Source organism: Salmo salar, chromosome ssa09, assembly GCF_905237065.1.
Source record: "Salmo salar chromosome ssa09, Ssal_v3.1, whole genome shotgun sequence".
NCBI lineage: Eukaryota > Metazoa > Chordata > Actinopteri > Salmoniformes > Salmonidae > Salmo > Salmo salar.
In genome coordinates, this window is record NC_059450.1 from 37,176,211 (window position 1) to 37,203,044 (window position 26,834).

The 26,834-nt window shown below is 47.0% G+C and overlaps 1 protein-coding gene across 1 annotated transcript in view; it reads right to left on the reverse strand.

Annotated features, from left to right (window-relative positions):
• Positions 1-4,946: 4,946 nt before the first annotated feature.
• Positions 4,947-26,834, reverse strand: part of rin3 (Ras and Rab interactor 3) — a 29,004-nt gene continuing 7,116 nt past the window's right edge. The window contains exons 2-14 of the mRNA XM_014211312.2: positions 23,948-25,157; positions 23,579-23,693; positions 22,383-22,455; positions 21,748-21,839; positions 19,571-20,739; positions 19,165-19,328; positions 13,824-13,978; positions 10,951-11,147; positions 10,614-10,725; positions 10,137-10,271; positions 9,814-9,977; positions 8,513-8,646; positions 4,947-7,901 (exon numbers count right to left, since the gene is read on the reverse strand). Coding sequence (XP_014066787.1) covers positions 7,517-7,901; positions 8,513-8,646; positions 9,814-9,977; positions 10,137-10,271; positions 10,614-10,725; positions 10,951-11,147; positions 13,824-13,978; positions 19,165-19,328; positions 19,571-20,739; positions 21,748-21,839; positions 22,383-22,455; positions 23,579-23,693; positions 23,948-25,157 — 4,105 coding nt within the window. The 3' untranslated portion in view covers positions 4,947-7,516. The remainder of the gene's footprint in view (positions 7,902-8,512; positions 8,647-9,813; positions 9,978-10,136; positions 10,272-10,613; positions 10,726-10,950; positions 11,148-13,823; positions 13,979-19,164; positions 19,329-19,570; positions 20,740-21,747; positions 21,840-22,382; positions 22,456-23,578; positions 23,694-23,947; positions 25,158-26,834) is intronic.

Genomic DNA, 26,834 nt, shown 5'->3' on the forward strand with positions numbered 1-26,834 from the left:
AACGCTCATCCAGAGGCGGCGCTCATACTAGCCGGGAACTTTAATGCAGGGAATCTTCAATCAGTTTTACCTCATTTCTATCTGCATGTTAAATGTGCAACCAGAGGGAGAAAAAAATTCTAGACCACCTTTACTCCATTCACAGAGATGCGTACAAAGCTCTCCCTCGCCCTCCATTTCGCAAATCTGACCATAACTCTATCCTCCTGGTTCCTGCTTACAAGCAAAAATTAAAGCAGGAAGCAACAGTGACTCGGGCTATAAAAAAATTGGTCAGATGAAGCAGATGCTAAACTACAGGACTGTTTTGCTAGCACAGACTGGAATATGTTCCGGGATTCTTCCAATGGCATTGAGGAGTACACCACATCAGTCACAGGCTTTATCAATAAGTGCATCGAGGACGTCGTCCCCACAGTGACTGTACATGCATACCCCAACCAGAAGCTATGGATTACAGGCAACATTTGCACTGAGCTAAAGGATAGAGATGCCACTTTCAAGGAGCGGGACTCTAACCCAGAAGCTTATAAGAAATCCCGCTATGCCCTCCGATGAACCATCAAACAGGCAAAGCATCAATACAGGACTAAGATCGAATCGTACTGCACTGGCTCAGACGCTCATCAGATGTGGCAGGGCTTGCAAACTATTACAGACTACAAAGGGATGAGCTAAACAACTTCTATGCTCACTTCGAGGCAAGTAACACTGAAACATGGATGAGAGCATCAGCAGTTCCGGACGACAGTGTGATCAAGCTCTCCGCATCCGATGTAAGACCTTTAAACAGGTCAACATTTACAAGGCCGCAGGGCCAGACGGATTACCAGGTCGTGTACTCTGAGCATGCGCTGACCAACTGGCAAGTGTCTTCAATGACATTTTCAACCTCTCCCTGTCCCAGTCTGTAATACCTACATGTTTCAAGCAGACCACCATAGTCCCAGTGCCCAATAACACTAAGGTAACCTGCCTAAATGACTACCGACCCGTAGCACTCACGTCTGTAGCCATGAAATCTTTTGAAAGGCTGGTCACGGCTCACATCATCACCATTATCCCAGAAACCCTAGACTCACTCCAATTTGCATACTGCACCAACAGATCCACAGATGATGCAATCTCTATTGCACTCCACACTGCCCTTTCCTACCTGGACAAAAGGAACACTTAGTATGTAAGAATACTATCAATTGACTACAGCTCAGCGTTCAACACCATAGTGCCCTCAAAGCTCAGTGATTCCATGTCTATGTATATAGGTCAGCAGCCTCTACGGTACGGGGTTGAGTAACCGGGTGGTAGACGGCTAGTGAAGGCTATTTAGCAGTCTGATGGCCATGAGATAGAAGCTGTTTTTCAGTCTCTCGATCCCAGCTTTGATGCACCTGTACTGACCTCACCTTCTGAATGATAGTGGGGTGAACAGGCAGTGGCTCGGGTGGTTGTTGTCCTTGATTGTCTATTTGGCCTTCCTGTGACACCGGGTGCTGTAGGTGTCCAGGATGGCAGGTAGTTTACCCCCGGTGATATGTTGTGCAAACCTCACCACCCACTTGAGAGCCCTGCAGTTGTGTGTGGTGCAGTTGCCGTACCAGGTGGTGATACAGCCCGACAGGATGCTCTCAATTGTGCATCTGTAAAAGTTTGTGAGGGTTTTAGGTGACAAGCCAAATTTCTTCAACCTCATGAGGCACTGTGCGCCTTCTTCACCACACTGTCTGTGTGGGTGGACCATTTCAGTTTGCCAGTGATATGTACGCCGAGGAACTTAAAACTTCTCCACTGCTGTCCCGTCGATGTGGATAGGAGGGTGCACCCTCTGTTGTTTCCTGAAGTCCACAATCATCTCCTTTGATTTGTTGACGTTGAGTGAGAGGTTATTTTCCTGACACCTCACTCCCAGAGCCCTCACCTCCTCCCTGTAGGCTGTCTCATCATTGTTTTTATTCAAGCCTACTACTGTAGCATAGTCTGCAAACTTGATGATTGAGTTGGAGGTGTGCATGGCCACTCAGTCATGGGTGAACAGGGAGTGCAGGAGGGGGCTGAGCACGCATCCTTGTGGGGCCCCAGTGTTGAGGATCAGTGAAGTGGAGATGTTGTTCCCTATCTTCCCCACCTGGGGGCGGCCTGTCCGGAAGTCCAGGACCCAATTGCACAGGGCGGGGTTCAGACCCAGGGCCTCAAGCTTAATGACAAGCTTGGAGGGTACTATGGTGTTGAATGCTGAGCTATAGTCAATGAATAGCATTCTTACATAGGTCCATCTGGACAAGAGGAATACCTATCATCTGTGGACCTATTGGGGCGGTAAGCAAATTGAAGTGGATCTAGGGTGACAGGTAAGGTGGAGGTGATATGATCCTCGACTAGCCTGTCAAAGCACTTCATGATGACAGAAGTGAGTGCTAAGAGGCAATAGTCATTTAGTTCAGTTACCTTTACATTTTTGGGTACAGGAACAATGGTGGCCATCTTGAAGCATGTGGGGACAGCAGACTGGGATAGGGAGAGATTGAATATGTCCGTAAATACACCAGCCAGCTGGTCTGCGCATGCTCTGAGGATGCGGCTAGGGATGCCGTCTCGGCTGGCAGCATTGCGAGGGTTAACACGTTTAAATGTCTTATTCAAGTTGGAGAGCCCACAGTCCTTGGTAGCTGGCCACGTCGGTGGCACTGTGTTATCCTCAAAGCGGGAAAAGAATGTGTTTAGCTTGTCCGGAAGCAAGACTTTGGTGTCCTTGGCTGGTTTTCCTTTCGTAGTCTGTAGACCCTGCGACATACGTCTCGTGTCTGAGCCGTTGAATTGCGACTCCACTTTGTCTCTATATGGACGTTTTGCCTGTTAATTAATTGCCTTGTGGAGGGAATGACTACTCTATTTGTATTCTGCCATATTCACAGTCATCTTGCCATGGTTAAGTGCGGTAGTTCGCGCATTCAGTTTTGCGCGAATGCTGCCATCTATCCATGGTTTCTGGTAAGGGAAGGTTTTAATAGTCACAGTGGGTACAACATCTCCTATACACTTCTTGATGAAATCAGTAACCATCTCAGTGTACACCTCAATATTATTCTCGGAAACTACCTGGAACATATCCCAGTCTGCGTGATCAAAACAATCTTGAAGCGTGGATTCCGATTGGTCAGACCAGTGTTGTCACAACTTCCGCCGAAGTTGGTCCCTCTCCTTGTTCGGGCGGCATTCGGCGGTCGACATCACCGGTTTTCTAGCCGCCACCAATCCACTTTTCATTTTCCATTTGTTTTGTCTTCATTGTACACACCTGGTTTCCATTCCCTTAATTATATGTTCCTTATTTAACCCTCTGTTTCCCCCATGGTTTTGTGCGTGTTTGTTCGTTGTAAGTTGGTCTGTATTTGTGAGCTTGATTATTTTCCTTCTTGGAATGTTGTTGTTTTGAGTAAAGTTACGTGAATTACTCATCTCTGTGTCCTGCGCCTGACTCCGCCTTACCTGCTACACCTAGACACCTTACAAGCGTTGAATAGTCCTTAGCACGGGTACTTCCTTTTAGAGTTTCTGACTATAGGAAGGGTGGAGCAAAATGGTCCGATTTGCCAAAAAGAGGGTGGGGAGGGCCTTGTATGCATGAAGTTGGAATAACAATGGTTAAGTGTTTTTCCAGCGCGAGTACTACAGTCGATATGCTGATAGAATTTAGGTAGCCTTTTCCTCAAATTTGCTTTGTTAAAATCCCCAGCTACAATAAATGCAGCCTCAGGATATTCGGTTTCCAGTTTGTATAAAGTCTAGTGAAGTTCCTTGAGGGCCGTCGTGGTATCGGCTTGAGGGGGGATATATGGGGCTGTGACAATAACTGAAGAGAATTATCTTGGGAGATAATACGGTATTCTAGGTCAGGTGAACAAAAGGACTTGGGTTTCTGTATGTTATCACAATCACACCAAGAGTAGTTAATCATGAAACATACACCACCACCTTTCTTCCCCAAGAGTTCTTTATTCCTGTCTGTATGATGTACTGAGAACCCAGCTGGCTGTATGGACAGCGACAGTATATCCGGAGAGAACCATTATTCCGTGAAACAGAGTATGGTACAGTCCCTGATGTCTCTCTGGAAGGACATCCTTGCCCTGAGCTCATCTACTTTATTGTCCAGAGACTGAACATTACTCTGAAGTGGTGGATGGTGTGCATACCTCCTGAGTCAGATTAGAAGTCCACTCCGAATACCTCTTCTCTGCCGGCGGTGACTTGGAGCAGTCTCTGGGATAAGTTAAATTGTCCTGGGATGTACGAACAAAGAATCCAATTCAGGAAAGTTGTATTGCTGGTCGTAATGCTGGTGAGTTACCTCCACTCTGATACCCAAAAGTTATTTCCAGCTGTATGTAATAACACAACAACAGGGCTAATAATGTAAGAAATACAAGCATAGCTTCCATGTCTGTAGGCACCGTCTTACAATTAGCAAGTGGCTGAAACTATCTCACCAGAGAAAGAATCCAAGAGAGCGAAATAGCGCCTCTCTGTCTTACTATACACTCAGTAGGTATACCCATCTAGTACCAGTCGGACCAGTAGTTGTTGTGGAATGCATTTGTTTTATTTAATGACTTTATTATTTAATTCCAAGTCATAATCTCATCTCTGCTGTCTGACAAAAACACAATTTTGTAGTTCTTCCAAGTAAATAAGGCATACTTTTATGATTGCTGCATACCAACTATAAATCCCTTAGATCATGTATTTTTAGATAGAGATACCTAGCTAAGCAACATCTGCTCTCTATATCGCCTCATGATCGCGCATTATCTCTTCCATAGCAGCCTAAAAGAAAGACAGACCGAACAGGTAGATCAGCAATGGATTATGGTCATTGTAGTTAATTACCACGTTTTATTCGCTAAACTATGTAGAATACGTGTAATAATGGAGCTGTGAGTCGGGAAGCAGGTGCAGGTGAAACGTTTAATAAAACAACAAAACCATGAATGAGACAATTCCATGTGGCTACACACCGGTACACAAGAATAATACCAACTGGTGAGTGAACATAAGAGAGTGACATATAAAGGGGAGGAAATTATGAAGGTAATGAAGTCCAGGTGTGAATCATAATGATTAACAGGTGCGCGTAATGATGAATCCCAGGACCGTTGGTCGGCGACGTCGTATGCCAGACGGGAAGAGCAGGAGAAGATGTGACAATACTGGCCTGTTGGAAACTTCAACTCCCTACTACACCGCAGAGTTCAGGCTGGATCTGATTTATCTCTAGAGAAACTGTGCATTGAGCTCACAGAAGAAAAAAACTAACAAATTCAAATAATTGAACCGATGTCAGTCAATTAGTTGTTCAAAAGCCGAAAAATAACAGACATTTTGGTTAATAGCGCAGCACTAATGCAAATGTAAGTAAGGTTTGAAATGATTATGTTTTAGTCAAATATTAGATATGTTTGGGCTTCTTGCGGTCAATTTGCAGTGTACAAATGATTTTTAATTATGTTCTGCCCTGACCATCGCTCAAGAAAAAGAAAAAGATCTGTCCGCAGCTTAATCTAGTTGATGATCCCTGGTTTAAGGGATATATCAGTGAAGAATTCGTCTTCCAGGGCAATATGTATTTCTGTACTCAGCCAGGGGGCAGAAGAATCATTTCTAAACAAACAGGATGGGGCGAAATGCTAGTGCCTGGAAATACAATTTAAACTTGGGTCCTCCTACGTCTTTCCCTCTTTGCAAGTTTGCTAATTTTGCCATACCTTGCCATATACTATACATTTCGTAACCTCACTATGAACTGTATCCCAATATCCAGAACGGGGAGACATGGAAAGCATAGAACTATAGAAATTCAGCCATAGCAATATATTCATTTTGACAATAGATATTCTGCCTGTTAAAGCAACTGGGATATTATTCCATCTACTGAGGCAGATTGAATTGATTTTAGAGTTCTGTTAAAGTTCTGGCAATGGTTTTAACAAAGAAAGGAAATATATTTACTCCCAAATATTTAAAATGGGAAATATTGGAATTCATGAAATGATAAAAAAAACTATGTTTTACTGGGTTTCATCTCTTGATACATCCACATAAACCATTTCAACTTTCACCTTATAAAAACAAAACAGCCAACTCATCAATGTGAAAAAAAACCGATCAAAGCCATAATGCTATATAATGTAATTACAGTATAATATTGCTGTACACAATCAGTGCCTGGTAGACTTGGATTTTAACTTAAAATGAATGGCATTGTAGCAGATCCCCTCCAGAATGAGACTTCAATGGTTCTTCCAGGACACCAATGTAATGTGGCCACAGCACAGCTACAAGAGTATACAAACCAGCACAGCAAATATGGATGTACAGTACAGAGAGTCGCAGAGTCTTTCTTGAGCATATAAACCCAGTGACATAATTATTGGCAAGGATATTGTCATGCTAAATTCAATTAGCAAAACCAATGAACAGCTGATTGTCAATCTGAACTGTGGCAGAAGCAAATAATCTGTTAAATATGAAAACGAACACCATCCGGACAGGATACATGGACTGTGTCCCAAATAACACCCTATTCCCTACATAGTGCATTACTTTTGACCAGACTATGGGCCATGGTCGAAAGTAGTGCACTACATAGGGAATAATGTGCCATTTGGGATGCAAGCAGAGACTCCTTATCCAGATCCATTACAGTTTAATTCTACAGCCTATTGTGCCCTTTCAAACTAGAGGAGGACGATATCCTCTTTATCTCTGTAGCTTTGGTCAACCTTGCAGAAAGAGGAAGAAGGACTCACAGCGCTAGTTATCATAGAAGTAATATAAAAGCTGAAGTGAACTTGAGTGGATCCCCTGTATGATATTCAAAGTCTGAAGTATGAACCAGTTCTACATGAGTTGACGGTGGTGGATCTTCTTCACTGAGCAATATGACTTACAATAGAAGCCATACAGATGTACTGTCTTAATTTGATCACTCTGTTGTTCCTGCACAGCAGGAAATGCAAAGTTGTAGTGTATTCGATTTTTCAAAGGCTTCTAAAGTTTGTAATTTCCACTAAACATTTTAGACTTGATTTTCCCTAACGAAAAATGTGTCAACCCCTACAAAAATATCCATTGATTATAATACACATAATAATTCACATTTCCTGTTGCTGCAGGATTATTGTCCTGCTGTGAGAAACGGATCAAATAAACATAGAGCACATCTGTATGGAAGCTAAAGTAAACTTGAGTCTCCTGTTGTGTGATTTGATATTCAGACCTGAAGATCAAGGTGAGGTGATAATGGTGGTTCTCGTCTTTCAGAATGTATCCACATTGTCAAGGGCAGACCTAAACATTGTCTATATGGTTGTGTATAAGGCAAAAACCAATATCTAATTTAAAATGGCTATAATGATTGAGGCGGAAGCCATTGTATTCACTTGAGCAGCTCCTTGATCCTTTGTCCCACACATGCATGTACGCACGCACACACACACGCTCCCGCACACTGATCTCATCATATCTCGATCAGACTCTCCTCCTCCTCAGGCTCTGGCTCGGCTGCGGGAGCTGGCTGCTCGCTCTCCACCTCCTGTCCTTCTGCCTCCTGTCCTTCTGCCTCCTGGGATTCTGCCTCCTGGGATTCTGCCTCCTGGGATTCTGCCTCCTGGGATTCTGACTCCTGGGATTCTGACTCCTGGGATTCTGACTCCTGTCCTTCTGACTCCTGTCCTTCTGACTCCTGTCCTTCTGACTCCTGTCCTTCTGACTCTGTCCTTCCAGGCCGGTAAACAATGTAGTACTCCTTGAGGGGCTGACTGTGGTGGAGACTGGACTTGATGGTGAGGGGGAACTCCTCAGGGGCCAGGAGTTGGTGGTGGCCCTCCACCAGCACACTCAGGCTGTAAAATGGAATAGAAAAGAATAGAACAGAATAGAATAGAATTGAACAGAACAGAACAGAATAGAACAGAACAAAACATAACAGAATATAACATAATAGAAAAGAACAGAAGAGAAGAGAACAGAACAGAACAGAATACAACATAATAGAATAGAACAGAAGAGAACAGAACAGAACAGAACAGAACAGAACATAATATGATAGAACAGAATAGAATAGAACAGAATAGAAAAGAACAGAATAGAGCAATATAACAGAATAGAAGAGAACAGAATAGAACAGTAATCAACAGAATAGAACAGAACATAATAGAATATAACATAATAGAATGGAATAGAATAGAACAGAACACAATACAAGAGAATACAACAGAATAGAATGGAACAGAACAGAATATAATATAATAGAACAGAAGTGAACATAATAGAACAGAATGGAATAGAACAGAATAGAATGCCATAAATACTTTCTTTTCATTTTGTGAGACAGGGTCAGCATAAACATATTGACATGCACAGGGTCAGCCACGGAGCAACGCCCCTGGATGGAGAGAGCCGTTTTGGAGTGGTTAAGTGCCTTATTCAAGGGCACAACGGCAGGAGATTGTACCTGTAGGACTCTGGCTCTGCCACCTCAAACTTGTCAGCACACTGGGCACACAGGTCCTGGGCTGTGGTGTTGGGGCAGACCCTCATGGTCTTAGTGTTGCACCCCGCCTCCAGGAACGACACGTTGATGAAGCCCTGCAACGGGACAGCGCAAAAAGAGGACATGAAATATCATATGACAATTTGTGTTATTGTCAACATAATGACAATACAATTTCAAAGAATACTGATATAGTCATAATGATCAAATATCAAAATACTGCAGTGACATTTTCTATTCCATTACTCTGAGTCCGACTGGACTACCGGACCTAGTTTAGGAGGGTCTCCTTTCCAACCCTAACCCTAACTCAAACCCTATCCCTAACCCTAACCCTAACTCAAACCCTATCCCTAACCCTAACCCTAACCCAGCCTGACTGGACTACCAGGCCTAGTTCAGGAGGGTCTCCTTTCCAACCCTAACTCAAACCCTATCCCTAACCCTAACCCTAACTCAAACCCTATCCCTAACCCTAACCCTAACCCAGCCTGACTGGACTACCAGGCCTAGTTCAGGAGGGTCTCCTTTCCAACCCTAACCCTAACTCAAACCCTATCCCTATCCCTATCCCTAACCCTAACTCAACCCTATCCCTAACCCTAACTCAAACCCTATCCCTAACTCAAACCCAATCCCTAACCCTAACTCAAACCCAATCCCAATCCCTAACCCTAACTCAAACCCTAACCCTAACTCAAACCCTAACCCTCTCCTTTCCAACCCTAACCTTAACTCAAACCCTAACCCTAACCCCTAACCCTAACCCTCTCCTTTCCAACCCTATCCCTAACCCTATCCCTAACCCTCTCCTTTCCAACCCTAACTCTAACCCTAACCCTCTCCTTTCAAACCCTAACTCCTAACCCTAACCTTAACCCTAGCTCTAGCTATATCCCTATCCCTAACCCTAGCTATATCCCTAACCCTAACCCTTAACCCTAGCATTAACCCTAACCCTAGCTCTAGCTATATCCCTAACCTAGCTTTAATCCTTCATCCTTAATCCTTATCCTTAACCCTTATCCTTAACCCTTATCCCTAACCCTTATCCCTAACCCTTATCCCTAACCTTTATCCCTAACCCTTAATCCTTCATCCTTAATCCTTATCCTTAACCCTTATCCCTGACCTTTATCCCTAACCCTTAATCCTTCACCCTTAATCCTTATCCTTAATCCTTATCCCTTATCCTTAATCCTTATCCCTAACCCTTATCCCTAACCCTAACCCTCTGTGTGTGCTACCCTAGTGGTACTGACCTGAACAGATGAACGTGACACGCTGGCTTTGTTCAGGGTCCGTCTCTTCTCCCAGCGGTGGATAGAGTTCTGGATCTCCAGACTGAGCTTCTGTGTCACCACCTGCTTCTCATAGTTCTTTATGTGCTCCAACACTCCATACGTAGTCGTCAGGTAGTAGGAGCCTGGTGACACACACAAGATAGTCATCATTATGAGGCACATACACTGCATCTAACATTGGTACTATGTGTGCGTCAGTGCTGTTATGTGTGTGTTTGTATGTGTGTGTGTTTACGCGCGTGTGTGTGTGCGTGCGTTTATCAAATTTAGATTGTCCCTACCCTCTCCTAGCTGCAGTGCAGGGTCCATCAGCTCCATCATATACTCTACATCCAGTAGCAGGAAGGCCATGTTGCTCCTGGCCAGGACGTACATCAGCACCGGGAGGAAGTCATCTGCACCATGGGCTCTCCCTGCTGGAAACGTCAACCACCATCTTAGTCAGTTCACCTGACAGTCAGGTATTTGTGTGGCAGTAATGATCAATCAACATCAACTTCAATCTCCCCTCTCATTCAGGTATTTGTAGACACTGGTGTCGTCCAGCAGTAATAATCATTATCAAAGTCAATCTGCGCTCGTAAACTAGCCCTGATTTTCATGCTTCCTGGCTTTCGTTTGGAGATAGTGGAGTCCTAATTAAAAAGAGACTTGGGAGGATGGCATCGTGAGACTACTCTTATGCTAACAAACAACATAACAAAGTTCGTTATAATTCAACCACCAAAATCTGCCCAGCAACAAAGACGCCTCCTCACCTGGACAGCCTATAGACATGGATTCATAGATGATCTTGCAGGTCTTAAGGAGCAGATCAATCTTCTTCTGAGGGGAGTATTCCTGGTGGAGGGTCGTCAACTTCAGCTGGATCTAAGATGGACGGACGGACGGATGGATAGATGGATGGAAAGATGTACTTTGTTAATTCCTGATGGGAAATTCATGTCATACAGCAGCAGACAAAACCCACACTGTACAAGACCAAAACAGAATGCAGGGTCAGGGGCCATGTAAAGGTGAGTGCCCCGGTCAACAGTAAAGCACTACATAGGAACCATTAAGGTACCATTTCAGATGCAGCCCATTACTGTCTACCTTCTCCATGACAGGGGTCTCTGGGACGCTGGTGGTGATCCCCAGTTCTGTGGTGGTGGTACCCAGGACGACACTCTGGTTCACCCTCAGTCTCTTCAGACAGCCGTCCCTGGCGTGGATGTCTTTCAGGCCTGAATACACAGCCTCCCTCAGAGGCTTCAGCATAGCCTTACACATGGCAGCCTCAATAATCACCTCTGGAGAGGAACATGGCAAAACCCACTGGTTAGAAATCAGTGGGCACCATTTCTAGTTGAGAAGAGAGCTTGTTGCAGGCAGCTACGTAATGATTCGACTTTATGTTAGATTCCCTGTCTACTCTACGCGCTCTGACTAATATATTTCTGCCTGCAGTTATAGTTCTTTATGGACAAAAGATAACCAAATGTTTATTCATTTAGTCTGAATATTATCCCCACTTGAATATATACAGTATTTATACGTACACTGTGTAAGAAAACCTGACATTCAGCATTCACGCTGGAGGAAAAATAAGTTATTATATTTAAGCAGTAAGGCCAGAGGGGGTGTGGTATATGGCCAATATACCACGGCTAAGGGATGTTCTTAGGCATGACGTGGCACCTGGACACAGCACTTAGCCGTGGAATATTGGCCATATACCAAAAACCCCCGAAGTGCCTTATTGCTGTTATAAACTGGTTACCAATGTAATTAGAGCAGTAAAAATAAATGTTTTGTCATATGGTCTGATATACCACGGCTGTCAGCCAATCAGCATTCAGGGCTCAAACCACCCAGTTTATATTAATCCAGAGTCTATTGACGCACCCGTGTGTCCATCTAAGTAACGTAATAAAAAAAATCCCCATCAACTGATGCAAAATGCATCATACGGGGATGATTTCTTTATTTTCAAAGTTACATATCTTGAAAACTTGATTGCTGACAAGCAAAACATTTGGGACTCTGTCAAGAATGAACTAATGAAACAAATATCGAAATATCGTTTTTGGGTGGAGTTTATCTTTAATCTAGAGAGTTTTTTGCATGGGGTGTGTCTCAATCCACCACATCCGTCTACAATATATATACAAAAGTATGTGGACATCCCTTCAAATTAGTGGATTTGGCTATTTCAGCCACACCCGTTGCTGACAGGTGTACACAGCCATGCAAATGTCTGGCCTGTTAGAGCTGCCCCGGTCAACTGTTAGTGCTGTTATTGTGAAGTGGCAATGTCTAGGAGCAACAACAGCTCAGCGTGAAGTGGTAGGCCACACAAGCTAACAGAACGGGACCGTTAAGTGCTGAAACGCGTAAAAATCTTCAGTTGCAACACTCATTACTGAGTTCCAAACTACAACTGGAAGCAACGTCAGCACAATAACTTTTCGTCGGGATCATCATGAAATGGGTTTCCATGGCTAAGCAGCCGCACACAAGCCTAAGATCACCATGCACAATGCCAAGTGTCGGCTGGAGTTGTGTAAAGCTCGCTGCCATTGAATTCTGGAGCACTGGAAACGTGTTCTCTGCAGTGATGAATCACGTTTCACCATCTGGCAGTCCGACGGACTAATCTGGGTTTGGCAGGGCGCAAGGAGAACGCTACCTGCCTGAATGCATAGTGCCAACTGTAAAGTTTGGTGCAGGAGGATGGTCTGGAGCTGTTTTTGATGGTTCGGGCTAGGCCCCTTAGTTCCAGTGAAGGGAAATCTTAACGCTAGAGCATACAATGACATTCTAGACGATTCTGTGCTTCCAACTTTGTGGCAACAGTTTGAGGAAGGCCCTTTCCTGTTTCAGCATGACAACGCCCTCGTGCACAAAGCGAGGTCCGTACAGAAATTGGTCGATCTGGATTGATATGGAAGAACTTGACTGGCCTGCACAGAGCCCTTACCTCACCTTTGGGATGAATTGGAATGCCGACGGCGAGCCAGGCCTGATCGCCCAACATCAATGTGCCCGACCTCACTAATGCTCTTGTGGCTGAATGGAAGCAAGTCCAACATCTAGTGTTCCAACATCTAGTGAAAAGCCTTCCCAGAAGAGTGGAGGCTGTTATAGCAGCAAAGGGGGGACCAACTCCATATTAATGCCCATGATTTTGGAATGAGATGTTCGACGAGCAGGTGTCCACATACTTCTGGTCATGTAGTGTATGTCGGCTTATTAATTCAGTAAGAATTTTATCATCACTTGCATATATACTGCATTTATATGTAAGAAAACCTGACATCCAGCATTCACGGTGGAGGCCAAATAAGTTTGATATTAAACACAATTATACCATCAAATGTTAACAGTGACAACCCTCATAAACAACCATGTTGTCTGTCCCTGTTGTAATTTCACAGGTGTCACTAGAAAGTCTCATTTCCAATGCACACAGTGAAGACTGTGATATACAACTGTCTCCTGTTTGACAGTAAATAAGGGGAACATCCTGTTTGCCAAATGTGATGTTGGACACTGAATATGTTACGCATGTTAATTTGAAGATTAGTGAGAACTGAAGCATTCATGTGAAAGACAGTGTTAATGTGTACGTACACATGACTGTAAGTCGCTTTGGATAAACGTGTCTGCTAATGGAATGTATTATTACTATTATTACAAACTGTATCAGACAAATAAAATGTATTTTTTTGGGGGGGGGGTGTCTCAAAATAAGGAGCAAGAGGAACTCAGTATTTTGAGTGTGTAAAGAGTCTTGAAAATGGTGTGTCTAACGTTGTGTATTGACAGATGCATGTTGAGTATATCAAGGAGAATTAAGCAGGCCCAGGGAATCGAACCCAGAATCCTTCAATTGCAACGCTATGCTCTACTAACTGCAGTAACTCTAAGATTACAACTGCTAGACTATGTTACTGTATCTAGCCTCTAATTAGACTGTATCTCACCTAGTTTGTCCTCTGTGTAGATGTTGGGCTCCAGTAGGTTCTGCAGCTCAGTGCTCTGGATGAGGTAACTCTTCAGCTGGGTCATCATCTGCCTGATCTCCTGCAGCAGCTCAGTGCTGGAGCTGTGCTTCCCCATGGTCTCCAGGATATACAATCTGGGGTCAGATACATTTATTGATTAGTACATCAAGGGTGTCCAAATCGATTACAAAATTAGGGACATTGAACAAATGTAAATGACATTTTCCATTGCTGTCACGACTTCCGCCGAAGTCGGCCCCTCTCCTTGTTCGGGCGGCGTTCGGCAATCGACGTCACCGGCTTACTAGTTACCACCGATCTATGTTTCCCTGTTCGTTTGGTTTTGTCTTAATTATACACACCTGTTTCATAGTCCCTGATTATGTTCATTATTTAACCCTCTGGCTTTCATGTTTGTCTTATCTGTGATTGTTTCCTGTTTTGTAGTTGTTGGAGGTGTTTTCTCCTAGCCATGTTTTATTACTGTGGGAGAAGTTGGATTATTGTTTTTTGAGTAAAACGTTTTGTTTGCACTCATTCCTGTGTCCTGCGCCTGACTCCGATACTTCTCCTACGAAAAGCATTACAGAGTCACGGACCACTATAATGGAGTCAGCAGGAGCAGCCAGTACTTCTATTCCAGTAAAGGAGCGCATCCAGCAGCACGCGATCATGTTACAGAGTCTTGGGACAGCCATGGATCGCGTGCTGCAGACTATGGACAGTATTGAGAGAAGAGGATTTCCCTTCAACCCAGCCATTCCATCGCCACCAGATCCACATCATACACACGTGCTCAACCATCCGTCGTCAGTATCCAGTGGGATTCGGCTCTCACTCCCGGGAGCGTATGACGGAACAGCTGCCGGGTGCCAGGGGTTCCTACTCCAGCTGGAGCTCTACCTGGCGGCTGTCCAGCCGGCACCTTCGGGACGTGAGAGAGTGAGCGCTCTCATCTCCTGTCTGACTGGTAAAGCCCTGGAGTGGGCCAACGCCATCTGGGAAGGGGAAGGCCCTACTCTGGATAACTACGAGGACTTCTCCCGCCGCTTTCGGGCAGTATTTGATCATCCACCGGAAGGGAGAGCGGCGGGGGAGCGATTGTTGCATTTAAGACAGGGGAAGAGGAGCGCTCAGGAGTTTGCGCTGGACTTTAGAACTCTGGCGGCGGGTGCGGGATGGAATGAGTGGGCCCTGATCGACCACTACAGGTGTGGTTTGCGAGAGGACATTCGTCGGGAGCTAACCTGTAGGGACACCACCATCCACCTGGACCAGCTGGTGGACTTATCAATCCGGCTGGATAATCTGTTGGCCTCCCGCGGACGCCCGGCTTGGGGTTCGTTGGTTCCATCCCCCAGCCCCTTAGACCCAACACCTATGGAGTTGGGAGGGGCTGGTACGAGGGAGACTGGAGGGGGAACCATTCCATGCACTAGCTGTGGCTGCAGAGGACACACTGCTGGTCAGTGCTGGGGAGGTTCTCCAGGAAGTCGAGGTGGTAGGCGGAACACCGGTGGTTCATCTCAGGTGAGTAGGCACACGACTCACCCAGACCCCCTGTTGCTCACATGTGGTTATCTATAGGATTTCCGGGGTTCTCCCCACATTCCCAGCATAAGGCGCTAGTAGATTCAGGTGCAGCTGGGAACTTTATTGATCGGTCTTTGGCTCACAGATTAGGGATTCCTATTGTTCCCGTTGATGTTCCCTTCCCTGTACATGCCCTAGATAGTCGTCCTTTGGGGTCGGGGCTGATTAAGGAGGTCACAGCTCCCATTGCTATGGTAACGCAGGGGTGTCATGAGGGGAGAATTAGTCTCTTTCTGATTGACTCTCCTGCGTTTCCCGTTGTTTTGGGTCTTCCCTGGTTGGCTTCTCATGATCCTATTATTTCGTGGCAACAGAGGGTTCTCAAGGGATGGTCCTGTCAGTGTTCAGGGAGATGTTTAGGTGTTTCCTTAGGTGCCACTACGGTGGAAAGTCCAAACCAGGTTTCCACCATGCACATTCCCCCCGAATATGCCGATTTGGCAGACTCAATGACCACCCCATCGACCGGGGGATTGTGCGATAAATCTCCGGGAGGGCGCTGCACTTCCCAGGAGTCACGTGTATCCTCTGTCACAGGAGGAGATGAAGGCTATGGAGACATATGTCACCAAATCTCTGGGACAAGGATACATTCGGCCCTACATTTCACCTGTCTCCTCGAGTTTCTTTTTTGTGAAGAAGAAGGATGGAGGTTTACGCCCGTGCATCGACTATCGAGGTTTGAACCAGATTACGGTAAAATACAGTTACCCGCTGCCTCTTATCGCTAGTATGACAGAGTCATTGCTTCTTCACAAAATTGGACCTCAGGAGCGCGTACAACCTAGTGCGTATCAAGGGAGAGGATGAGTGGAAGATGGCATTTAGCACCACTTCTGGGCACTATGAGTACCTCGTCATGCCGTATGGGTTAATGAATGCTCCGTCCGTCTTCCAATCATTTGTGGATGAGATCTTCAGGGACCTGCACGGGCGGGGTGTAGTGGTGTATATAGATGACATTCTAATATACTCCACTACCCGCGCTGAGCATGTGTCCCTTGTATGCATGGTGCTTGGTCGACTGTTGGAGCATGACCTTTACGTCAAGGCGGAGATATGTCTGTTCTTCCAACAGTCCGTCTCCTTCCTTGGTTCCGTTTGTCCGCGTCAGGGGTAGAGATGGAGAATGACCGCATTTCAGCCGTGTGTAATTGGCCGACTCCAACCACGGTAAAGGAGGTGCAGCAGTTTTTAGGGTTTGCCAACTACTACCGGAGGTTTATCCAGGGTTTTGGCCAGGTGGCGGCTCCCATTACCTCCTTACTGAAGGGGGGACCGGTGCGACTGCGGTGGTCGGCTGAGGCGGACAGAGCTTTTGGTAACCTGAAGGCTCTGTTTACCACGGCTCCAGTGCTGGCGCATCCTGATCCCTCCTTAGCGTTCATAGTTGAGGTGGACGCATCCGAGGCTGGAATAGGGGCTGTGCTATCTCAGCGCTCGGGTAAGCCACCAAAACTCCGCCCCTGTGCTTTATTTTCAAAGAAACTCAGCCGGCGGAGCGAAACTATGATGTGGGGGATAGGGAGTTGTTGGCTGTGGTCGGGGCTCTGAAAGCGTGGAGACATTGGCTTGAGGGGGCTAGACACTCTTTCCTTATTTGGACTGACCACCGAAATCTGGAGTACATTCGGGCAGCGAGGAGACTGAACCCTCGCCAGGCTAGGTGGGCTATGTTTTTCACACGCTTTGCTTTCACCCTTTCCTACAAACCAGGTTCCCAGAACATGAAGGCAGACGCACTGTCCCAGCTGTATGATACAGAGGAGCGGTCCACGGAGCCCACTCCCATAATTTCAGCTTCTTGCCTGGTGGCACTGGTGGTATGGGAGGTGGACACGGACATCGAACGGGCGCCACGTGCAGAACCCACTCCCCCCCAGTGTCCCGTTGGGCACGTGTACATTCCGTTTGATGTCCGCGATCGTTTGATCTGTTGGGCCCACACATCACCCTCCTCTGGTCATCCTGGTATCGGTCGGACGGTGCGCTGCCTTGCTGGGAAGTACTGGTGGCCCACGTTAGTTAAGGACGTGAGGCTTTATGTCTCCTCCTGTTCGGTATGCGCACAGTGCAAGGCACCTAGACATCTGCTCAGAGGGAAATTACAACCCCTTCCCGTTCCGCAACGACCGTGGTCACACCTATCTGTGGATTTCGTGACGGATCTTCCCCCGTCACGGGGTAACACCACGATCCTGGTCATTGTGGATCAGTTTTCTAAGTCCTGCCGTCTCCTTCCTTTGCCCGGTCTCCCTACGGCTCTACAAACTGCGGTGGCTCTGTTCAGCCATGTATTCCGGCACTATGGGGTGCCTGAGGACATAGTGTCTGATCGGGGTCCCCAATTTACATCTAGAGTCTGGAGGGCGTTTATGGAACGCCTGGGGGTCTCGGTCAGCCTTACCTCAGGTTTCCACCCCGAAAGTAACGGGTAGGTGGAAAGAGTCAACCAAGAGGTGGGTAGGTTTCTGCGGTCCTATTGCCAGGACCGGCCAGGAGAGTGGGCGTCGTTTATCCCCTGGGCGGAGATGGCCCAAAACTCATTACGCCACTCTTCGACTAATCTTAACCTAGCACACACTGAAAAGGGGTATCAGCCGGTCCTGGCTCCATGGCATCAGAGCCAGATCGAGGCTCCTGCGGTGGATGAATGGTTTCGGCACTCGGAGGAGACATGGAAAGCTGACCATGTACGACTACAATGAGCCATCAGGCGGCAAAAGGCGAGTGCCGACAGCCACCGCAGTGAGGCCCCGGTTTATGCACCGGGGGATCGGGTCTGGCTCTCGACCCAAAACCTGCCCCTTCACCTGCCCTGCCGGAAGCTGGATCCGCGGTTTGTGGGGCCTTTCAAAGTCCTGAGGAGATTGAACGAGGTTTGTTATAGGTTACAACTCCCCCCTGATTATCATATTAACCCCTCATTCCATGTGTCTCTCCTCAGGCCGGTGGTGACTGGTCCGCTCCAGCAGTCTGAGGTACGGGAGGTTCCTCCGCCTCCTCTGGATATCGAGGGGGCCCAGCGTATACAATACGAGCCATTATGGACTCAAGACGTCGGGCGAGGAGCCTTCAGTACCTCGTGGAGTGGGAGGGGTACGGTCCGGAGGAGCAAAGCTGGGTACCGGCGGAGGACATCCTGGACCCATCATTAATCCAGGAGTTTCACCGCTTCCGTCCGGATCGCCCTGCTCCCCGTCCTCCGGGTCGTCCCCGAGGCCGGTGTCGGCGCGCTGCTGGAGCCGCGCGTCAAGGGGGGGGGGTACTGTCACAACTTCTGCCGAAGTCGGCCCCTCTCCTTGTTCAGGCGGCGATCGACGTCACCGGCTTACTAGTTACCACCGATCTATGTTTCCCTGTTCGTTTGGTTTTGTCTTAATTATACACACCTGTTTCATATTCCCTGATTATGTTCATTATTTAACCCTCTGGCTTTCATGTTTGTCTTGTCTGTGATTGTTTCCTGTTTTGTAGTTGTTGGAGGTGTTTTCTCCCAGCCATGTTTTATTACTGTGGGAGAAGTTGGATTATTGTTTTTTGAGTAAAACGTTTTGTTTGCACTCATCCCTGTGTCCTGCGCCTGACTCCAATACTTCTCCTACGAAAAGCATTACAATTGCCCATTAGACAGATATGAACAAGATCCAGTTGTGAGTCAAAATATGTGTGGCCCTAACCATCAACTAAGCGATTCTGAGAAATCTGTGTTGAACGGATCTTCTACCTGTAGTCCTTCACCAGGGTGCCGAAGTAGGAGCTCCCATCCCTGGACAGCTCTAGGATTCTCTTCTGGAGCTTGTGGTCGGTGTTCATGAAGTTAGTGAACACGCTGGAGAAGCGGTGCTTGGCTCGGTCCAGCATGATGGTAGGGGTCCTCTTCATCGACACCTGGAGGGTATTATTGATTTTTAATGATAAGTATTTCATTTTGATTATGTTACAGGAAAATGTCATACAGATTCACATACAGTAACAAAGTCACAGCAGCAATTGAATAGGTACAGAAATGAAGCTTTTAGTTAGGTTAGTGTATGATGTTAGTTATACAGTTCGTAATAATGTTAAATGGGAAGTCAAGGGGACTTCCTGGTGAAATAAAGGTGAAATAAATCAATTAAAGATATATGAACCTTGGTGTTGTTGGTCCCACCGGTCCCTACAGCCCCGCTGGCCACAGTGTCAGCCTCCTCCTCTGTACTGCTGGTAGAGTAGGAGTCATGTTCCAGGGCAGGGAAGACAGCTTCACCATCAGGGGAGTACAGGGACACATCTGTCCCCCTGGCCTCCCTTACGGGGAAGGAGGTCGGCCTCGAAGCAGGCGAGGGGGTGCTAGAGTTCTGGTGGGTATCCGATGATGAATTGATTGACAGAAGTCCTCCGCTTATCATGTTTCTGGAGAGAGGTCTGGTGGGCGTGAACTGAGAGGGTTTCTTCTTCCTGGGAGGCGGGACTGGATGTGTGGCCCTCTTCGTCAGCGGGGCTGTAGCCACGGTAACAACCTCACTGATGTTTGAAGCCCCTGATGTCCCTTTGTTCTGCAGTGTCTCTGTCTCACATGCATGGGATTCCACTCCTAACTTCTCCTCTGCCATGTTAGTGGTGTCATCGATGCAGACCAGTGAAGCAACAGGCACTGGACCAACACCGGCCTCCTGTCCCGGGATTGAGGGACGGTTCTCTGAGGGTTTCCGCCGAAGGGGTACGAGTGGTATCCTGTGTGGGGGTGGTCGGGGTGCTGGGTGTTTCTGTCCTGCTGTTGCTCCGCGCGATGACAGTGGCTGTAGAGGCTGAGTAGCTGCTACTGAGTCAGTAACAGTAACTGACACCTCTTTCTCCGAGACGAGTTGAGAAGCAGCTCCCTCTCCCTCCTCAGTGTCTTTGCTGCTGTCTCCTTCTGCTTTCTGACCTGCTGCCTTGGCTATTACTGTTCGCGGTGGGGGTGGAGACCTGGGGGAGACACTTTCCCCTCTGGCACCCTGCTTAGCCCCCTGTGACAGAATCAAGCCCTCTGGGACATTTGGGGGCCTGGGTGGGGGGCGTTTGAACTTGGGGGGTACCTGCACCTGCCCCGGGCCTGGGGTGTTCAGACTCTGGTTCCTGTGGATGGGAGCTGGGACGAGGGTGGAGGCCTCCAGGCTGCTGCAGTACTCCTTGATGAAGATGGGGTTGATGTACCACAGACGGTCATTACTATTCCCGGTGGACAGCTGGATCTCACAGGACGAACTGCTGTGGCCCTGACCCGGGTCTTCACGTTTGACCATTTCTGAGGAGCTGTGAAGCTGAGAACCCCAGAAATCTGTGAGGAGAAAGAAATAGGTCACTGTGATTACTGAGAACATTTCAAAGTAATGCTTTATTTCTGTGTGATGGTGATCTATTTCATAGAGGTGAGAAAGAAAGAGTTACCAGTCCACCACCAGAAAGAGTTACCAGTCCACCACCAGAAAGAGTTACCAGTCTACCACCAGAAAGAGTTACCAGTCCACCACCAGAAAGAGTTACCAGTCCACCACCAGAAAGAGTTACCAGTCCACCACCAGAAAGAGTTACCAGTCCACCACCAGAAAGAGTTACCAGTCCACCACCAGAAAGAGTTACCAGTCTACCACCAGAAAGAGTTACCAGTCTACCACCAGAAAGAGTTACCAGTCTACCACCAGAAAGAGTTACCAGTCTACCACCAGAAAGAGTTACCAGTCTACCACCAGAAAGAGTTACCAGTCTACCACCAGAAAGAGTTACCAGTCTACCACCAGAAATAGTTACCAGTCTACCACCAGAAATAGTTACCAGTCTACCACCAGAAATAGTTACCAGTCCACCATCAGAAAGAGTTACCAGTCTACCATCACTAGGGCTGAACTCTGACACTATTATCGTCAGATAATTATACTTTTATTTTCACTAAATAACAAGCTTTATCAAAGACAACTGGTTGATGATGAGCGATCAGTATTCACAATGCAGAGAGGAACTAAATACATTAGACTATAAATGGATCTCTGTTCTATGATTAATTGGGAGGGTTTTGTTTCATAGCTATTAAAGGAGGAAGCTAGCCCATATAACGCACACACACACACACACACACACACACACACACACACACACACACACACACACACACACAGTACTTGTGCGTGTGACATTCAAACTTGAAACTGAAACACACAGTCCACACACTCACTCACACTGTTGAGACACTTCACCTCCATTTCGCTCACAGGGTCTTTCTCTAGTCAACCTTGCCTGAAAGTGATATAATGACATGCTACAGAGGTGTTCAGAATGTCCCACTACCTACCTGAGCCTAATGTCGATATCATCTCTATATCTTCATACTTGGTTGCCTGGACGATGACCTGAGGCAACCTCAGGGTGAAGGGTAGAATATCCCTGGAAGATAATTAATCACATTATTATTAATTTATTATAAAAAATATTTTCAAGTGCGAGATGAAGGATCTTCATTTGATCAGCCTGTTGCAGGAGAACGTTCCTGTAATTCAGGACATTTTAAACTTGTAGTGTATTTGAGGTTGAAAAAGGCTTCTGAAGTTTCTAATTTACACTTTAAAATTTCAGACTTGATTTTCCCTTAAGAAAAATGTATCAACCCCTACTAAAATGTCCATGAATTATAATCCACATAATAATTCAAACTTGCTGTTGCGGCAAGATTATTTTCCTGCTGTATCAAACTGGCTCAAATTAAGATCCTACATCTGTAGGATCTGCAAGATAGTCTTGTCTTGTCGACTTACTCAGTAGATACTACAGGATACTAGCATTGGTGTTGCTATCATTTTATTATACGGATTTAAATTGAAAATAAGTGATACAAAATTGTATCACATTACATTTTTTGTCATCTTTGAATATGTTTTAGTTTGTTTTTATGTTGAACCATAGGATCTGATGGGGATTGTCTTGTCTTACCGGCTGACACAGTAGAAGGCGATGAGTTTGAAGATGTTGTCAAAGACCAAAACAGACCCTTCCAGGTATATCACTGGTAGAGGAGGGAGAGGTTGTTATAACAGAATATTATATGAATACTGACATTCTACTTCAGAATGATCTCTTAGTCATGCAGTAGAGATAGATTGGGACCGAGAGGTTGCACACATGATTCAACAGATGAAACTGCAAACATACTTTTCAACAGATTCACACACACACACACACACACACACACACACACACACACACACACACACACACACACACACACACACACACACACACACACACACACACACCCCTATGCTGCAACCAGGGTCTGGTGAGCTCAAAGTAGTGTCAACATCCAGCCCAGGACAGGAAGCTTGTGGTCACACAGCACCCCCACCCTTCTCCCCCACAGGAGTCATACATAGAGCATGTCACATAGAGCAGCTGTGTGGCTGGATGGACTAGCATCATGTGTTCTGTGTGTGTAGATGAATGGGCTAGCATCATGTGTTCTGTGTGTGGTTTGATGGATGGGCTAGCATCATGTGTTCTGTGTGTGGTTTGATGGATGGACTAGCATAATGTGTTCTGTGAGTGGTTTGATGGATGGACGAGCATCATGTGTTCTGTGTGTGTGGATAGATGGGCTAGCATCATGTGTTCTGTGTGTGGGTTGATGGATGGGGTAGTATCATGTGTTCTGTTTGTGTGGATTGATGGATGGGGTAGCATCACGTGTTCTGTGTGTGGATAGGTGGATGGGGTAGCATCATTTGTTCTATGTGTGTGGATTGGTGGATGGGGTAGCATCATGTGTTCTGTGTGTGGATTGATGGATGGCGTAGCATCATGTGTTCTGTGTTTGGATTGATGGATGGCGTAGCATCATGTGTTCTGTGTGTGGATAATGGATGGCGTAGGATCATGTGTTCAGTGTGTGGATTGATGGATGGGGTAGCATCATGTGTTCTGTGTTTGGATTGATGGATGGCGTAGCAAGACCGATGGCTGTAACACAGATAGTCCCCATACTTTTTTACCACAGACTGTTCACCAGGGTCTGAGGACAGGACACAGACATTTCAGTGGGAGACAGTTGAGGCTTAGGGTTAGGATAGATCCAATTACAAGCCTGGATTTATCCTAACCCTATATTGACCTTCTCTGGTTAGGATACTCACGTGACTTCTCCTCCTTAATCAGAACGTCCTGGACCTGAAGCTCCTCCTGCTTGTCAGATACACCTACTGACAGCACCATGGATTTCTGGTCGGGGCTTTTACGCACTAAAAATATCTGTGGGTACACAAAGTAATGCTTTTAATATCTATTATCATACAACTAATATACATGAGGAAATCTTTCAACGATGGCTGCCCCTACATGTGTTTTGTAAGTATTTTTGATGAGTATGTGACCAATGAATGAGTGTGTGAATGGTTTGTACAGCTACATTACCGTTGTTCGGCTGCAGAACAGTCGACCACAGTCGACCACAGATACATCATGTGCCTATGTGTTTATGTAAAGAACATGTTAGTAACTCTCACCCCAGGGATTTCTTTCTTCAGTATGAGTGTGGTCCTCTCCTGGGCCATACCCAGCTGCAACCACACCGGGCAAGTTTTGATCAGTTTCTCCAGGATACTGATGCTGGCACGTGGGGCTGTGGCTTGGGTTGGAGATGGGGCTGGCGATGAGGCCGAAGCTGGGGCGGGCTTGGGAGCTAGAGGGACTAGTGGGGAGGGTAGAGGGGGAGAGGAGGACTTCATGGATGGAAGTGGGGGTCTGGGGAGAGCTGGAGAGGAGGGTTTGGCTATCGAGTGAGGGTGAGGTACGGGGGGTCTCGGCTGGGGTGGACCAGAGAGTTTTCGAGGTGCTGAGGGTCTAGGAAGAGGGGGTGAGGAGATCTTTGAGAAAGGAGGAACACGGGGAGACGGCGGTACGGAGGGTTTTGAGAGAGGAGGAATGGGGGGAGTGGACAGAGGGGGTTTTGCTATAGGGGGTACGTGGGGAGAAGAGATAGGAAGCGAGGAGGGTTTTGAGATGGGAGTTACAGTGGGAGAAGAGATGAGCATAGATGAGGGCTTTGGGACTGGCTGAGATGAAGGTGCTGGTAGGGTTAGTTCTGAAGAGGAAAGCTCTGGGACTGAAGAGGACATATGTAAGGGGAGGGGAGGAGCAGAGACATCCAGGATGTCAGGAAGGGGGAGTGTAGAGGGCTCTGAGACTTGAGGGGGTACTGGTGTGGGGAGGGGAGGAGTAGATGTCTCTGGAACATCAGGTACCTGGGGTGTGGGGAGTGGAGGAGTTGAGGTCTCTAAGACTTGAGGGGGTAGTGATGTGACAAGGGTGGAAGTAGAGATGTCCGGGACATCGAGGACTAGGGGTCTGGATAAAGGGGGAATACATTCCTTAGGGACAGCTGCATCGGGGACATCAGTTGTGTCAGTGGCATCAATGGCCAAGTCAATTTGAGAAGGGAGTGGTTCAGAAGCTGAATGAAGGGGCGGTGTGGGTGAGGAGGGTGAGAAGGGTATGAGGGGTGAAGGGAGGAGGGAGAAGGAGTCCAGGTAGACAGGTGGAGGTGAGGGAGTTGGGTCAGGGTGAGGGGAGGGTTTGGAGTGGAGAGTCGGAGGAGCCATCAGGGGTGGTCCTGGGGAGAGAGCAGGTCTGGGAGGAGGGAATAGTGCTGTTGATCCTGAAGATAAGGTAGGGGTGAGGAGGGGTCTAGGTGGGGAGCGAGGCTCAGCATTCACCCTATAGAGAGAGACGAGAGATATGAGAGAAAGATAGGAAAGAGAGAGAGAGAAAGACTAAAATAATGTTCTTCGAAAAAAAGTCCAGCTGCCAGGACCACAAATACAAATTCCATCTAGACACCATTGCCCTAGAGCAGGTATTCCCAAACTGAGGTATGTGCAATGCCATCGGGGGTACGGCAAATAAAAATGTGATTCACATTTTAAAAAATTAAAGAAAATATTTTCAAATAGTACATTTTTATACACTGCTCAAAAAAATAAAGGGAACACTAAAATAACACATCCTAGATCTGAATGAATTAAATAATCTTAGTAAATACTTTTTTCTTTACATAGTTGAATGTGCTGACAACGAAATCACACAAAAATAATCAATGGAAATCCAATTTATCAACCCATGGAGGCCTGGATTTGGAGTCACACTCAAAATGAAAGTGGAAAACCACACTACAGGCTGATCCAACTTTGATGTAATGTCCTTAAAAGAAGTCAAAATGAGGCTCAGTAGTGTGTGTGGCCTCCACATGCCTGTATGACCTCCCTACAACGCCTGGGCATGCTCCTGACAAGGTGGCAGATGGTCTCCTGAGGGATCTCCTCCCAGACCTGGACTAAAGCATCCGCCAACTCCTGGACAGTCTGTGGTGCAACGTGGTGTTGGTGGATGGAGCGAGACATGATGTACCAGATGTGCTCAATTGGATTCAGGTCTGGGGAACGGGCGGGCCGGTCCATAGCATCAATGCCTTCCTCTTGCAGGAACTGCTGACACACTCCAGCCACATGAGGTCTAGCATTGTCTTGCATTAGGAGGAACCCAGGGCCAACTGCACCAGCATATGGTCTCACAAGGGGTCTGAGGATCTCATCTCGGTACCTAATGGCAGTCAGGCTACCTCTGGCGAGCACATGGAGGGCTGTGCGGCCCCCCAAAGAAATGCCACCCCACACCATGACTGACCCACCGCCAAACCGGTCATTCTGGAGGATGTTGCAGGCAGCAGAACGTTCTCCACGGCGTCTCCAGACTCTGTCACGTCTGTCACATGCTCAGTGTGAACCTGCTTTCATCTGTGAAGAGCACAGGGCGCCAGTGGCCAATCTTGGTGTTCTCTGGCAAATGCCAAACGTCCTGCACGGTGTTGGGCTGTAAGCACAACCCCCACCTGTGGACGTCGGGCCCTCATACCACCCTCATGGAGTCTGTTTCTGACCGTTTGAGCAGACACATGCACATTTGTGGCCTGCTGGAGGTCATTTTGCAGGGCTCTGGCAGTGCTCCTCCTGCTCCTCCTTGCACAAAGGCGGAGGTAGCGGTCCTGCTGCTGGGTTGTTGCCCTCCTACAGCCTCCTCCACGTCTCCTGATGTACTGGCCTGTCTCCTGGTAGCGCCTCCATGCTCTGGACACTACGCTGACAGACACAGCAAACCTTTCTGCCACAGCTCGCATTGATGTGCCATCCTGGATGAGCTGCACTACCTGAGCCACTTGTGTGGGTTGTAGACTCCGTCTCATGCTACCACAAGAGTGAGAGCACCGCCAGCATTCAGAAGTGACCAAAACATCAGCCAGGAAGCATAGGAACTGAGAAGTTGTCTGTGGTTACCACCTGCAGAACCACTCCTTTATTGGGGGCGTCTTGCTAATTGCCTATAATTTCCACCTGTTGT